Raw genomic sequence first — 16932 nt, 5'->3', positions numbered from 1 at the left:
GAAGTCCATAAGTCATAAATGGAAATTCGTAGAGACCAAACGGGGTGATGGCTGTTTTGGGCACGTCAGCAGGATGAACGGAAATTGGGGTGTAGGCTTTCACGAGATCGAGGACGGAAAATATTTTACTTCCGTGGAGGTTGGCTGCGAAGTCTTGCATATGCCTTATTGGATATCGGTCCGGAATGGTGCGAGCGTTCAGGGCACGGTAATCGCCACATGGGCGCCAACCATCATTCTTCTTTGGGACAAGGTGTAATGGTGATGCCCACGGGCTCTCTGATCGACGAGCTGTTCCGTTCCGGATCATTGCTTCGAACTCAGCTTTTGCGATGGCAAGACGCTCTCGAGCCAAGCGGCGCGGGCTGCATGACACTGGTGGTCCAGCTGTAGTCCTAATGTAATGGACTGTCTTGTGGCGAGTCTCCCGCGGGATACCGGGGGGTCGAGATAATCCTGGAAAATCCGCGATAAGATTCTGATATGGTGACGATGATTGCAAAACCTTTACGCTGAGCGGGTCCGAAGATGCAGGAACACCGGATACAGAAAACCCAGTTTTGCCGTCTATCAGGCGTTTGAAGCGGCAGTCAGGTAGCAGCTGGTAGTGGGCAAGGAAATCTGCTCCGATTATAGGCATGGTTACGTCAGCAATGATAAAACGCCAGGAGAAATCGCGGCGGAGGCCAAGATTCAATTGCAGTGGTAAGTAACCATAGGTCCGGATGATCGTCTGATTGGCGGCACTGAGGTCTAATCCTGTAGGAGGTAAGCGACCTTTTACGAGTCGCCGCGGGAAACAGCAAAGATCAGAGCCCGTGTCGACGAGGAAACGATGCTTACTGACCTGGTCTGTAACAATAGTAGGCGGCTTCCTGTGAGTTGGCAGCCGGTTTCCGCCACTAGCAGCTGCCGTTGGTGTTTTCCGCCTCGTAAGAGCAGGGCGTCGTGCAACGTCGAGCCTTCTTCCCAAATTTTTGGTGGTACCAACAGACTCGGACTGCTGAGGAGCTTGAACTGGAACGAGGTGCAGGGGATCTTGAGTGGTCGGCTGTATAGTAGCGGCCGCGGGACCGAGATCTCCGATGATTGCAGCGGGAGCTTAGTTGAAGAGCAGCAAATTGCTGTGATAAGTTCTGCAACTGTTTGGTTAGCGATGCAATTGGATCGTTGGTCGGCGTGCTAGTAGCGGCGCAGATGCCGGCGGGGGCGCTCGGAGAAGAGACCTCTATGATACGGTCCGCGAGCTTGGCGACTTCGTCCAGCGGTAGGTTCAGTTGGACTTGGAGAATTGCTTGGACGGCTGCTGGAAGACGCTGTAGCCATAGTGTACGAAGTAGATTATCCTGGACTTGGGTAGTACCTGCCAAATTTCGAAGATGACGTAGGAATTGTGAAGGAGTTCGCTCTCCTAGCTCTTCCTCGATGAGAAGTTGCCTAACCCGCTTTTCTTCTGACAGCGAGAGACGCCGGATAAGTTCTTCTTTCAGGCGAAGATACCGACCTTCACTGGGAGGATTAGTAAGAATGTCTTGAACCTCCGCTGCCCATCTGGCGTCAAGATGAGATGCTACATACCCGTATTGAGTAGCGTCTTGAGTGATGCCCGACAGAGCGAATTGAGCTTCCACTTGGGCAAACCAGACGATAGGATTGTCAGGCCAGAAGGGTGGAAGCTTCGGTGTCACGCGGTGAACGCCTAGCGTGCGCGTAGTCTGGTGTTCTTCGAGCTCTCCTGCGTTGGCGTGAGTCGCAAGTTGAGTTTTCTGCCGCAGCTCTTCGTTTTCTTGCTTGAGTAGAGTAAGCTGCCGTTGAAGCTCCTCCATTGCGTGTGCGGTGATTGACGTGAAAAAGTACCTTCAAAAAATTACGATGAGCCGATCACGTCGGGGTCACCAGTGTGGGAGAAGGTACTTCGAATTAAACTCTGGCGCCGGGTAACAAAGTAATTTATTACTGAGGCACTATACAAAGGAAACTGCTGAGTCAATGGCTTCGCGGCAACTGCTCCGGGCTGCCTGGCATCGGCGTATTTATATGACCCTCGCCCGAACATTCTGGACGGACGATCTCGAAGTTTCCCCCGTCCTCTGGAAGCTTCGGGCGAGGATCGAGAAAACAGCCGAGCGCCGGTTGAATGGTGCCACAAAATACTTGGATCGAATATGATGCATGTAACCGAGTGAGTGCGAAAATGTTCGATCAAAATCAATCATAGCCACAATAAAATGTGAAGGAAGTAATAAATTCTTGGTCAAGGCTTATAGAGCCTGTTCTAATTTCGTTTGTGAATCTATTCATAAACTCTTTTTTTTGTTCGTGCTAATATTGTAACAAGGCCATAAAATTATGATAACTGCACCATTTCATGAATGCTAATCTGGATGATGACTTAGCCCTCTCTTTCATGGTATCATTTTGAGGCATAATTAACTAATTTGTAACCAGGTATCAGCGATTTCGAGTGCTCCACTCTAAACTGCGGCCGAATATATAACTCTTTTGTGGTTACCGCCCCCATGAAACTTTTGAATGTACTCCTCAAGAGTAAAACATGGCCGGACAATGTCTCTATAGGCAAGTACTTTCCCCCCAAAAAGTCACTAGTGAGCCAACAGCCAGTTGTGCCCCCGGTTATCTCCAAATCAGAATTAAGTGCCACGAGTGTCGAATCTCTACCCCTTAATGGCATCAATAGCAATCAAACTGACTCCTCTGAGGACTTGACTGCTACACCAGTCAGCTCCCCAGACAGCACAGAACCCTCCGTATCTAATTCGTATGCAGATAGTATCCATTGACGAAAAGCGACGGAGCGGTAGTCAATGGATACTATCTGCATACGAATTAGATACGGAGGATTCTGTGCCGTCTGGGTCCTGACTAGGAGTTTCTGACCTAAACAAGTGTCGTCACAAAGGTTACAGTGAATGTAGGGAGATATATGGAACTGTGAAGTTTTTCTTCGTCAACATTCAGTGTATTAGGAATAAATACCTTGAACTAGAATTACTGATGAGTGAGCTAGGGATTGATGTTTTGGCACTAGCTGAACACTGGTTACGCCAGGATGAAATATCTTCATTTAAGGCCTAAACCTAATCTCCTCTTACTGTAGACAACAGCACAAATGTGGTGGTGTTGCATTGTATTGTCAACCAAAGATAAATATGATCTGTCTGAACTTGGACTGTTCAGTGGAATCAATTTGTGAGTGCTCTGGTGCTATACTTAAAGTGAGAAACCAAACGCTTGCAATTTTATCCATTTATCAGCCTCCTGGAGGCAATTGTAGCATTTTTTTTAAATATTTTAAATGATGTTCTTGTGTCTCTAATGGCCAGAAGACTGAATGGTATAATAATATTCGGTGATTTAAATGTTGATTTTCTAAAAGATTCCACTATGAAGAGTGACCTCATGAATTTGCTTTCCTCCTTTGGGCTGCAGGTTGTAAATTCAGAACCCACTAGAGTTACTGCAAATTGCCAGTCCCTCCTTGATTATTTTATCACGAACATCCCAGCCTCTAAGCTAAAATTAGAAACTATCAATACTGGCCTGTCTGACCACTTTGGCCTCTGTGTGCATGTAGATAATGACACTCTTATCCCCAAGCCTCCCAATCGTCTTGTTGCTAAGAGAATTTTCTGTAAGAACTCCATGATGGATTTTGCTACCTCACTGGAGCAGGAATCTTGGGAGGACGTTATCTCGGCTGCAAACTGTGATGACAAATTTAGTGCTTTTTTCAATGTTTTTATCATGTATTTCAATGCCTCCTTTCCCCACAAAAAAGTTAAACTGGGTATGGCAAATAGAAACTTTAAGATTATCTCACCTGAAATTGTTGCTCTATCTAAAAATATCCGGGAACTTCATCTTAAGAGTAAATTCACTGATCCTAATCTCAGGAAAACATACCAAGCAGCCCATAAGGAATTCCGAACCCTCATAAACAACAGCAGGAAATATAAAATTGAACAAACTATTAATAACTCAAACAGTATTATTAAATCGACATGGAATGTCATTAAACATCTTACCACTGCGTCAAATGTCGAAATCAAAAATCCTCCCTCTATGAACTTTGGAGGCATCAGTGTCTCGGAGCCTGAAGCGATTGCTGACTTGTTTAACGCTCACTTCTGTAATGTTGCCACAAAACTCCTCAAAAAGGCAAACACACCGAATCCCCCACAAAAGCACTTCCATCAAGCTATGTTCCTTTTTCCCACAACTAAGGCAGAAATTATAAAAACTATCAACTCTTTTGGTAATAAATTTTCTACTGGCCTGGATGACATCCCTATGCCAGTGTTGAAAGCTGTTGCACACACCATTGCACTACCCTTGGCTGATATCATAAACTCATCTTTCTCCTCTGGGTGCTTCCCTACAAATCTTAAATCTTCCCGAGTGATACCTGTTCACAAAAAAAGTTCTCGCGAAAATGCAGATAACTACAGACCTATATCCATCCTTTGTTTTTTCTAAACTAATGGAAAAATTGTTCTTCATACGTATGTATGAATATTTGTCTTCAATGAAGCTACTCCATGACAACCAACATGGTTTTTGGACTGGTAAATCCACTACAACATGCCTCCTTTGAACTCATAAACGAAATACTACTAGGCCTAAACGACAAGCTACTAACCCTTGGGATGTTCTTTGACCTAAGTAAGGCTTTCGATCTCATTGACCACAACATTCTAAAAAATAAGCTCTGTGCTTTCGGCATCATTGGTTTGCCCCTTACCCACACAGCACACGGACACCTTTCGGACATCCGGTGATTGTCCGCCAAGTGGCCTATGGACATCCTACGGACAGCCGAATTCATACAAAATGATGTCCGCTGCAAGTCCGCATGTCAGTAAAAAAGGTGGCCTATGGACGACCTGAAATTGTCCGCTCTGGACACCTTCAGGACACGTTTAGGTTAGGATTGCATTTTGTTCGATACTAATAAATAATAGGTCCAGACAAGAATTTAAATAAATAAGGCATCAATTTCATGCACAATATTTATTTGGCTTCTTAAAACAGTACAATGCCAGAAACTACATACGATTTATTTAACTTTCTTCTTCCCCTGTAACCTCTCCTTGGCGTGCCTTAGCCAGCTTTGGATGGCAACCTCCACATCCTTTTCAGGGGCTGTCTTGCTCTCCTGCACTGCTCCTGTAATAATGAAGTATATAAACATTTCATTGTAGCAAGAAATTGTATCTTGTACGTAACAAGCAGATTACATAAGACAGGACGCTACAGTCTTATTAGTCACATGTTTAACATTCTTAAGGTTTCAAAATTAGGAAACCTGTCCATTACAGGCTGAATACATTTTACAAACTTTTCTTTGACTTTTTCTTGTTCTTAAATAAGAAAAGATTTTGAGTAAAATTATTAATGTGTTAGTAATGTATATATTATGATTAAGAACATTTTTCATAGAACAATTGTTGAACTAGATTTTAATCCCAAATATGAGAAGACTGTTGCCTGTTAGACCCTGGTGCACCATCTAGAAAAAAATTCTTTGATCCATCCTTGCCAGACAGCTTAGTAGAGGTCTCGAAAAAGATATTGGAAAAAGCATTCAAATGGAGGATAATATTTCTGAACAATTGGTCTCCCCTTGAAGATTATGACTACACTAGAGTGAATTGTGGAGGTGAAGAAAAGTGTTACATACGCTGGAGCTAAGGAAGACTAATGCAGAAGAGCTGAATATGATATAGGAGTAAAGGAAACTAGAAAATTTAAAGGAGGAAGTTTAAGTGAACTAGATCTCTTGGGATTAGTGTGAAAACAGCCACACTGATTTGGCACACAAACCACTTAGCTGCATTGGCCGAGATGCAACTTAAAAAAATAGAAACTTTGAAAAACTAGCAAAAACTTGCTGTAGTTAAGGCCATTCCATGATTTAGATCTCCGAATTCTTCCAATCTTAATAATTAAAATAGATCTTCTAATGTAGTCTGGTATCAAGGCAAAAGTGACAACCTAGCTCACTGGCAATATTCACATTTCGACAGAGACATAACAGGGGAATAGCAGCTAAGGCCTGCTGTGAGCTACTGAAATTTCTATAGCTCCTACAAAAACACCTACTTCAAAACATCTTAGTTAGCTAGAGCTACTAGAAAATAGTAGCTTCTGTAGTACTGTGCAACTACCATCCCTGTTGAATAAGTTATCCCATTCTTAAGTTCTACAGGTGCTATACATCGAACTTTTATAGAGCATGAGATCCTTTTCAACCACGTTTTTGGTAATTATACCTCCCATATGCTGAACAAAAATTGTTTTCAAATGTTTGAATTACTTGGTAGTGGAATCTGCATCTGAAAATAATACATAACAATACTATTTTCTCTACCTTTAGCATGGAAGGGTGAACCTTGTATTACAAGATGTTTAATAATTATTTAAATTTACTTTATATGAGCTCCCTTTACAGGAGCAACTTGTCAAAAAAGTATCCAGACCAAAATTATTCCTCCTTGCTCAAACCTATATAATAATCAAACGAATACTTACACCTCTCTCACATGCCTCGCTTTAGCATGTTCCAGCCAACTCTTCACTGTAACTTCCACACTAGAATTGGTGGCTGTATCGTCCTGGTTAAATGCAACATCTGTAAAGAATGAAGACAAATAAGTATACAGACAATTATAAGAAGAGAGACATACAAACTTATAAATAGAGATAGGAAATAAATAAAAATACAGATGAACTATTTTTATTCAACTCCACTACATGAAAGCTATAGTCAGTAAATGCCTCCAGGTAAATATATCAGGTTCACGATACTCTACACCAAAATGTGTACCGATGGCTGTACGAAAAGATGCACAAGTTCTATTTTCTGGGTATAAGATTTCATGCAGCAGTTTGAGCAAATAAATGAACCATGAAACATAGCCTTAAGGTTTGTTTACACAATATATCACTTACAATTAGACCTTGTTTAGATTCATCCCGAGTTTCTTACAGTCGTCCTATAGTTTCCACTAAATTAAATGCATGGATGACTAATAGCACAGTTACTTAGTTTGTAGTTAAATTAGTTTATATTTTATTAGGTTAGCAAAGTTTGGCAGAAAAAATATAATAAACGCTATAAAAGTTACGTCGGCATTGTAATTTTTCAGTCCCTAAGCCTTATCTTTACTGACATAATAGATCATTTATTTATTTAGGACCTAAAATTTTTAATTATTAACCTAGTTCCATCAAACAGATAAAGAGTATAAAAACTTTTTGTAAAAAGGCTAAACATTGGTGGTTATCCTATCATAACATTATTGTTCTTTTTCGATGCGTGCGTAACTATACATATCGAAAGAAATCACACGGTGTAGTCCGATTTCAAAGAATTAATAATTTACGTGAAACCTATTAATCATACATGCGTGTTGCAAAATCCCCCGGTTACACTTAAGTACAATTCCTAGTTATATTTATTGCCAAGAACCCTACTTGATTTGATTTAGGAACGGAACCAAACGGACCGTTGGGACTTCCAACAAATTCAGCCGTAGCCTACGCTATCAAAACAACAGGTTCTATTTTATGCGCAAGCACTTACATTATTTCCTATACGTTCTCGCGTACAGAGACTATAGTACAAGAACTTCCACTTTAAATTATATCATGTAAACAAGGAACAAAAGCGAACATTTCACCATGAACAACGGAAAAAGACGCTACCTTTAGTTGCCAAGTAACGGTTTTACCAAGACGGTAATGATGTTCCAAGCAGAGCCATATTTTTCCTCGAGATGTTACAGGCTGAGTTATAAGAAATATAAGGAGCATGCGGAAACACTATACTGCCGCCAGTGAACGCCAAGAAAAAATTATTTAGAAGTCACATCAAACTTACTTGCAGCAGCATCTTTGTAACCGCCAAACCACCATGCTGTCTCCGGTGTTCCGTTCCGGTTCCTCTGTTGCAAAGGAGGAACGGAGGAATGTGGAGAACCATGGTAGAACACCTTCCTGAATCGCGGAGTAGCGGTAGATTCAAAATTCGTTCGCCACCAAAAAAACTAGAATTTCGATATAAAGTAAAGGTACGGCAGTACTTACCTTCTATCTTCTACTACTTCTTCTACTTGCCTATCCTTAAATTGGACAATTACAATTTCTAATCTGGGAATGAGGCCATCGATGCCGTGATAATTTTAGGAGAATTCTTACCATTAAAAATTAAAATGAATTTAAAGCGTTATGTTTCATTAAAATACTTTCCAATCAATCGCCTCTGAGATTTTTTAATCCCTAGAGAGTAAATATTAATTAATCAATAAGTTGAAAGAGTTCATTTAACCTGTAGGAATGGAATGTCCCCGAGACGGCTACGCGACGTCCGCAGGACATTGGTACATAATATAAAATTTCAGTAAAAATCGATAAATTCCATTATTCCTGTTGTTAATTTTTGTAAAAGTTGCTAAATTTGTTTAAATTTAAGTAATTTTTATAATCATGAAAAGTACGGGTTTATTGTTCATCCAACGCTTCTCAACCGTACAACATGCGGGAATTTTTAATTTTTTGAAAGTTTCTAAAATTGTTGCTAAATTTATTTAAACTTTAAAAATTGTTATAAATAATGTAGAGAGTCATAAGTTCGTTCAATTGTTGTTGTTTAACCCGTGAGGCATGTAGAAATTTTTAACGCTCGTAAATGTTACTTAAATTGTTGCTAACTTTGTTTAAACTTAATTAATTGTTATAAACAATATAAAACTTAAAAATAGCGTACACTTGTTGTTCTTAAACTATAGAAGCGGTAAAAATGTCAATTTTTTTTTCGTTAAATAGTTTATAATTTCCTCCGAGTCCACACTCCAACAAGAGGATTACATTTGGTTACCTAAAATAATCCTCAAAATATCTCTTCCTCCACGAAAAATTTCCTCTTCCTCGATCGGGAGGAAGTATTCTGGGTTCAGAAACGAGAGAGTTTTTTTTCTTTCTCCCTTCTCCTATACTCCCTACTCGGAGGAGGATCACGAGACTTTCTCTCGGAGTTCCTCCTTGAGGAGGTGAGTGTTTTAAGAGGAAACCAAAACTCCCAAACCCTGCGTAATGGGACATTAGCTGGACGTCCGCTGGACATCCGAGATAGGACAGTGTACGGACGGATGGCCAGGACAGCCGGCGGATGTCCTCTGGCTGTCTTGAAAATCCGCGGACACTGAGAGGACGCGACGGACGCGCAGCGGACGTCCTCTGGCAACGATGTGCTGTGTGGGTAAATGGATCATGTCCTATCTGAGTGAAAGGATGCAAGTTGTCTGCTATTCCATCAGTCACTCTACTGTTAAATCCAGTGCAATGAAACTCTCCTGTGGGGTACCCCAAGGGTCTCTCCTGGGACCGCTCCTATTCCTATTGTTCATCAATGACCTTCCAAACCACCTATCCCATGGCAAATTAATTCTCTATGCAGACGATACATCTGCTATCATCACAGCCGACAGTCCCCAAAACCTAATCCATCTCAGGAATATTACTGTCAACGAAATGCAACAATGGTGCAGCAAAAATAACCTCATGCTCAATGAAGAAAAAACAGTCTTCCTTCAATTTCTGCATAAGAGATCCAATAAGGTAGATCTCTTCCCAAGTAATAATAAAAATCCACACGGAAACAGCATAAGTACCTCTAAGGCTGCTATTCTGGATAAGCGTTGCAAAAAATAGCATATGCTATTCTGCGGGTCATTATTGCAACGACCCCGTATTATGAATGAAGCGTAGTAATAATTTTGTTCGGAATAGCAGCATGCTATTTCTTGCGCGAGCTATTTGGAAGCTCCGCCCCTTCCCGTATGAAAAACTTTCTGAACAGTTTGCGCAACCAATGAGGGAGAAGATATTTTATATATTTTTCTGTATTTTATGGAATATTGACTTGCAATTACAAATAATTGCTTCATTTGCATTTAAAAATTATATCAAACCGTGGATTTATATAATACACTTTGAAAATCTCGTTTAGGAAATCAGCTGATTGTTGTTGTTTTGATAATATCACAATGGCTTCAGACAGGTGGGTTAGGTCATAATTTTACTGTTATAATGATGATTTATCGGGCATAAATATTGAATCATTTACCTATATCCGATCGGTCCTTTATCGTGAGATATATGTTGTGCGAAATAATCATTGAAACCAAAATATGTTTGATTTTCTTCGTAATTTTCTTAGGCTTCGAAGTCTGTCTGTTCGTTGCATGTCAAAATAAATATGTACCAACTTTTGTTGCTTTGATCGTGACGATATAGCTTTACTGTATGAACTAGAAGCTTTCGTTTCTAATACTAGCTTTACATTATATGACTCCCTAATTTCAGTATTCATTCTCTGTTTAGGAAATGAAGTAGGTGGCAACGTCACCGCTGTGCTTTCATGTAATATGATGGAATAGTATCAATATTTCAGCTGCAGATTTGGAAAAAGCAGAGGGATGTGATGGTGAATTTGAGGATGGATGGAACAACTGTGAAAAAGTGAATCGTGTGGAAAGTGCTGTTGTGTCACTTATTATTGTTTTCGTATCAGCTGATTTTAATATGCTCACTGAAATTTTTGATAGACCCTGAACTGTGCCGATATACTGAAACTTAATTGTGTGAATAACTTACTTGCCTATGGAGGAAACAATTTGTATTGAATTCCACATGATATATATTGCATTAATGATGTATACATGGATATTCCATTAAACGTTTGTGGCGAATCATATTTGTTCGGAAACTTTATTGGTGTTCGGAGAAATCCTTTGTTTTCAAGCAAGTTATTCAAGTCGACTGCCCGTGTTATAAGTTTGTAAATTTTAAGTTTTAATTGTAGAAGGTAGCGTATAGTGGGGAAAATAATTTCGACTCGTTGCATGTTTTTGTATATACTGTCCAATTGAGGAAATGAACGGCTGATCAAAGTATATGGTATTATTATGGTAATATATGGTTTTCATTGAAAGCTATAACTGTTATTATATTTGGCGAGTTAGTGTGTTCACACAAGCTTGAAAATTTTCAAGAATCGACCTGATAGCCTACATTGAGGATATTTTTAGTAGCAAGTCAAGTGATGAAATAAAATTATGAGTTGTAAATATGAATAAAACACGGAAAATTTGGGCTAATCGTAGTAATTCTTTGCATTAATTGTTATTGTTTTCGTACTGTCGATGAAGCAAGCTTGAGCTTCATATATTAAGCTCGAATGTTAATTTCTAACCAATTCACTTAACTAGTTAAATATTCATCACTTATGCTACTATTATTTAATTAAAATAAAGCAGATAACATTTTATTTTTGGCTATTATTCCATTTTTCAATGCTTGATTATGTTACTTTAACCCAGCCCCATGACACTTCCTATCCCACTCCATTGGGAACCCATGGTCTTTTATTGAAGTCGTTTCCTCAACCTGCCGCACGTTTGCCGGGGCGGCGCCACGTATTCTGGAGGGCAAGAATTAGCGGGTAAGTTAATTTCCGTATTGTTGAGCGCATACTACAGGTGAGTGGAAATAGTCATTTTTGTAATTGATTAAGATTTAGTTTTCATTTATTTTCGAATGTTAGTCTTCTGCATTATTTCCTTATTGTTCTACATTAATATTTCGTGGATATATATCGCGGATTTACTGAAAAAAGGAAAATGCCGTGGACGTGTGTGGTACCGCGTTGCACCACTGGTTATGGCCACAAGACTTCGGGGATTTCGCTTTTAAGAGTCCCCAAGGACCCTGAGAAGCGATGAAATAGCTGTACGATTCCTTTTTTTGGTGTGCTAAAGCTCCAAAATTTATACATATTTTAAATTACAGGTTCTGCTGTTCCAGTGGCCAATGTCATTCACAGTGCAGGAATGAAGTAACACTGAGAAAATGCAAGATGTGCGACGGCTTTCATCAATTATTCATCATTCTCTCCTACTAAATTGAATCTCTTAGAATGATTGGTAATTAGAAATAGAAATTAGTAATAGAAAGAATTAATAGAAATGTTAAATTGTGAGTACTTAAAATTAATTTTTCATGACATTACCTTGCATTGATTGTATAAATAATCTCAGTTTCAATAGCATTGTGTAATCATTCTGGAAATGTAGATTTGATGTGTGTGTACATTATATAAGTTGGAAAAATGTGAATCGTTTTCATTCTTAATACCTCTTTCGATGATTTCTTTTAATGCAGCCGTTATCGATGGTGCGTGCAACTCTCATTAAAAGTACATTTACCGCGTATTAGCAGTATTAGCCTGTGGTTTCTGTCGTACAGTGGCGCCAACTCCATGGGGCCTGAGGGGGCCCGAGCCCCCCCAAAAATTCGTAACAGACGTGAGGAAAAAATGTGTCAGGCTAGTCAATTTTCCCCGGAGTATCCAGATATCGAGATTCGAGTGATCAGGGTTCTAATGTTGATCATATGGCTCTTCTAAAATGCTTAAAAAAACTTAAATTTCACAACTTATAAAATTTACCGGGGCAAGGTCCTCGGTTTGGGCCCCCCCCAATATTTTTTGTAAGTCGGCACCCCTGCTGTCGTACTACTCATCTTATTTTTGGGCGAGGGATAATATTTCAGATTTTCCAGCACCTGAAAGTGATCAGACATCCGCGAATCCCTCGGATTATATCCATTGCACTGTTTTCGTGGAAGTTTATTCGGAAATTATTTGCAAAAGCTCTTTCGTTCTTATCTTTCATATGGTATTTTACTTCCTTAAATCTCAAATTATTCCTTTGGTGAGTATAGGCAAGCATCGTTATAAAATAGCCTTTAACGGTAATAATGGTACTTCCGGAAATTATTCACCCCGTTCAACGATTAAATATGCCTATTCTATACCCGCAAAACGTCCCTAGGATAGAATCATTTTTTAGGTTTGCTGTGCCCTGCCATTATTATTATCACTTGATCGAGACTCAGGAGATTAAAAACATTAACACACGTCACTTCATAAGAAGTATTTCACTTCGGCCTTGGTAAGAAGCCGTTTGCGTTTCTGATATTATATTTGTTAATAGTGTTTGAAAGCAAGGAATAACATCTATATTCTTATAAGGCCGTGGAAACATGCCGATGGGCTCGGAGGCAATGGTGCGTACGTAGCTTCTATGACAACTTATATTAACGTTTACCACAAGATAGCTATAAATAATTATTTCCTTAAATATTCCTTTCCTCACTACATAAGGTTTTAACTGCTGACAATCTTTCGTTATGGCTGTAACTGATTTTACAAAGGTATGGAAGCAGACGAAGCTGAAATCCAACGCCTTCCATTTGATTAATACTCACGTATGAGAACGATTTCTTGGTATTTTTCGCTATAAGATGTTAAGTGCATATGAACTTGTTAACTAGTAACCATTGTCGATGTGTTTATATTCATTTTTGCCATAAATTAGTTCATAATTACTGAAGTATCGTATACAGATACGTAGGAAACTTGCCCTTCAGGATAGGTGGCGCCCCTACCGGCCTCAACGGGAAACGGCTTCATTAAATGACCATGCCTGAACGGAGAGTGTCCAGACCTTCTCATATTCTAAGACCGTGCTCGGCATCGAAGACCGCGTAATATTATAGCAAGCCTACCGGTTGCAATTCGCCGTTCAGAATAGTGAATTGCTACGGGCCTATGCTATTCTGAGAATTACGTCTTCCGGTGTAGTAAAAACACGAATTGCAACCGTTCGTAATACCAAATAGCATAGGCGTTGCAATACGCTATATTATAGCAACATCGGTTGCAATAATGAAGAATAGCATAATGCTATTCCATCCAGAATAGCAGCCTAAGTTCCTTGGACTTATCATTTCCGAGACCCTAGATTGGTCACATCATATTCAAGCAACAATCAGCAAAGTATCTGTAGGCACCTTCATGATCAGGATGTTAGCACCAGTTGTGTCTCTAGATACTTTGAAAAAGCTGTATTTCGCCAAAATACACACCCACTTATCTTATGGCATTTTGTTCTGGGGAAATTCAGCTGCCTCAAGTAAAGCCTTTTCTGCACAAAAGCAAGCCATCAAGGCAATGTTTCAAGTCTCTATACGTACCCCAGGTAAACCTCTTTTTTCCAATGCCAAAATCCTCACACTCCCTTCTTTATATATCTTGACATGTGCTTGCTTCATACACCCCAACCGGGACAAATTTCCTGCTAATGCCTCTTTCCACAATTACTCTACCCGCTCTAGAAATAATATACACGCCCAACAGTACTCAAGTTCTCTCTGCCTGAAAGGCCCCTACCACTCTGCCTCTACAATTTATAATCACATCCCTGAGGAAATTAAATCCCTCTCTTCACCTGCCGGGTTTAAATGGAGGGTAAAAAATTTTCTATTCAGACAGTGCTACTACAGTGTCTCTGAATACCTCGAAGACTCTCATAAAGACATGTGATATTGAAATGTATTATTGTACGGTTTTTCCCTTTTCTGTATTTTTATTGTATATATTACTTATAGGCTGCTATTATGGATGGAATAGCATTATGCTATTCTTCATTATTGCAACCGATGTTGCTATAATATAGCGTATTGCAACGCCTATGCTATTTGGTATTACGAACGGTTGCAATTCGTGTTTTTACTACACCGGAAGACGTAATTCTCAGAATAGCATAGGCCCGTTGCTATTTACTATTATGAACGGCGAATTGCAACCGGTAGGCTTGCTATAATATTACGCGGTCTTCGATGCCGAGCAATTCGGTATTGCAACCAGAAAACGTGCGCATTGCGATGTCGAATTGTTTTTCTGAGGTTAAAGTAACCTAATCAAGCATTGAAAAATGGAATAATAGCCAAAAATAAAATGATATCAGCTTTATTTTAATTAAATAATAGTAGCATAAGTGATGAATATTTAACTAGTTAATTGATTTGGTTAGGAATTAACATTCGAGCTTAATATATGAAGCACAAGCTTGCTTCATCGACAGTACGAAAACAATAACAATTAATGCAAAGAATTACTACCATTAGCCCAAATTTTACGTGTTTTATTCATATTTACAATTCATAATTTTATTTCATCACTTGACTTGCTACTAAAAATATCCTCAATGTAGGCTATCAGGTCGATTCTTGAAAAATTTCAAGCTTGTGTTAACACACTAACTCGCCAAATATATTAATAGTTATAGCTTTCAATGAAAACCATATATTACCATAATAATACCATATACTTTGATCAGCCGTTCATTTCCTCAATTGGACAGTATATACAAATACATGCAACGAGTCGAAATTGTTTTCCCCACTATTCGCAGCCTTCTACAATTAAAACTAAAAATTTACTAAATTATAAACACGGGCAGTCGACTTGAATTACTTGCTTGAAAACAAAGGATTTCTCCGAACACCAATAAAGTTTCCGAACAAATATGATTCACCACAAACGTTTAATGGAATATCCATGCACTACATCATTAATGCAATATAAATCATGTGGAATTGAATACAAATTGTTTCCTCTATAGACAAGTAAGTTATTCACACAATTAAGTTTCAGTTTATCGGCACAGTTCAGGGTCTATCAAAAATTTCAGTGAGCACATAATAAAATCAGCTGATTCGAAAACAATGATAACTGACACAACAGCACTTTCCACACGATTCACTATTGCTAGATTCACTTTTTCACAGCTGTTCCATCCATCCTCAAATTCACCATCACCTCCCTCTGCTTTTTCCAAATATGCAGCTGAAATATCGATACTATTCCATCATAATACATCATAGCACAGCTGTGACGTTGCCACCTACTTCATTTCTTAAACAGAGAATGAACACTGAAATTAGGGAGTCATATAATACATAGATAACATTAGAAACGAAAGCTTCTAGTTCATACAGTAAAACGATATCGTCACGAGCAATACAATAAAAGTTGATACATATTAATTCTGATATGCAACAAACAGACTTCGAAGCCTAACACATTTACGAAGAAAATCAAACATATTTAGCTTTCAATGATTATTTCGCATAGCATATATCTCACGGTAAAGGACCGATCGGATATAGGTAAATCATTGAATATTTATGTCCGATAAATCATCATTATAACAACGAAATTATGACCTAACCCACCTGTCTGAAGCCATTGGGAAATTATCACAACCACAACAAACAGCTGATTTCTTAAATGAGATTTTCAAAGCGTATTATATATTTCCAAGGTTTAATATAATTTTTAAATGTAAATAAAGCAATTATTTATAATTTCAAGTCAATATTCCGTAAAATACAGAAAAATATATAAAATATCTTCTCCCTCATTGGTTACGCAAACTGTTCAGAAAGTTTGTCATACGGGAAGAGGCGGAGCTTCCAAATAGCTCGCGCAAGAAATAGCATGCTGCTATTCCGAACAAAATTATTACTACGCTTCATTCATAATACGGGGTCGTTGCTATAATCAGCTATAATGACCCGCAGAATAGCGTATGCTATTTTTTGCAACGCTTATCCATAAATGCAGCCATGGTAAACGCATCTCCTAATGTCTTTTGTTTTTTTATATTGCATCTTTTTTTGTATGCAAATCTTGACGTAGCCATGCATTTGTATTTTGCCAACGGTGATAAATAAATATTATTATTTATTATTATTAACGAACTTATTTTGTGAATAATTGTCGCAGCGAAGTGCTAACAGTTAATATGAGTAGTCTCGACTAGGAATCGTGTTAACACAGTTGCACTATGAGATGAGGGAACGAAGCAAAGAAGGCATAGGTTACCCATGGGGATGGCTCAAAAGGTGTGCATGATACGTACTGTCGTTAGTTTTTCCATCAGATTACTAAAAAAATTACTTTAGCACTTAGGCGATTCACTCAGAAGTAAGGGGACAAAAATA

The 16932-nt window shown here is 38.9% G+C and overlaps 1 protein-coding gene across 1 annotated transcript; it reads right to left on the bottom strand.

The window, feature by feature from the left end:
• Window positions 1–902: 902 nt before the first annotated feature.
• LOC124157064 lies at window positions 903–1826 on the bottom strand. Its single transcript, XM_046531536.1, has one exon. The coding sequence runs from the start codon at window positions 1824–1826 to the stop codon at window positions 903–905; it is 924 nt and encodes a 307-aa protein (XP_046387492.1).
• Window positions 1827–16932: the final 15106 nt, after the last annotated feature.

Source organism: Ischnura elegans, chromosome 4, assembly GCF_921293095.1.
Source record: "Ischnura elegans chromosome 4, ioIscEleg1.1, whole genome shotgun sequence".
Lineage (NCBI taxonomy): Eukaryota > Metazoa > Arthropoda > Insecta > Odonata > Coenagrionidae > Ischnura > Ischnura elegans.
Note: the sequence above shows the minus strand (reverse complement) of the source record. Positions and strands in the feature narration are given on the sequence as shown.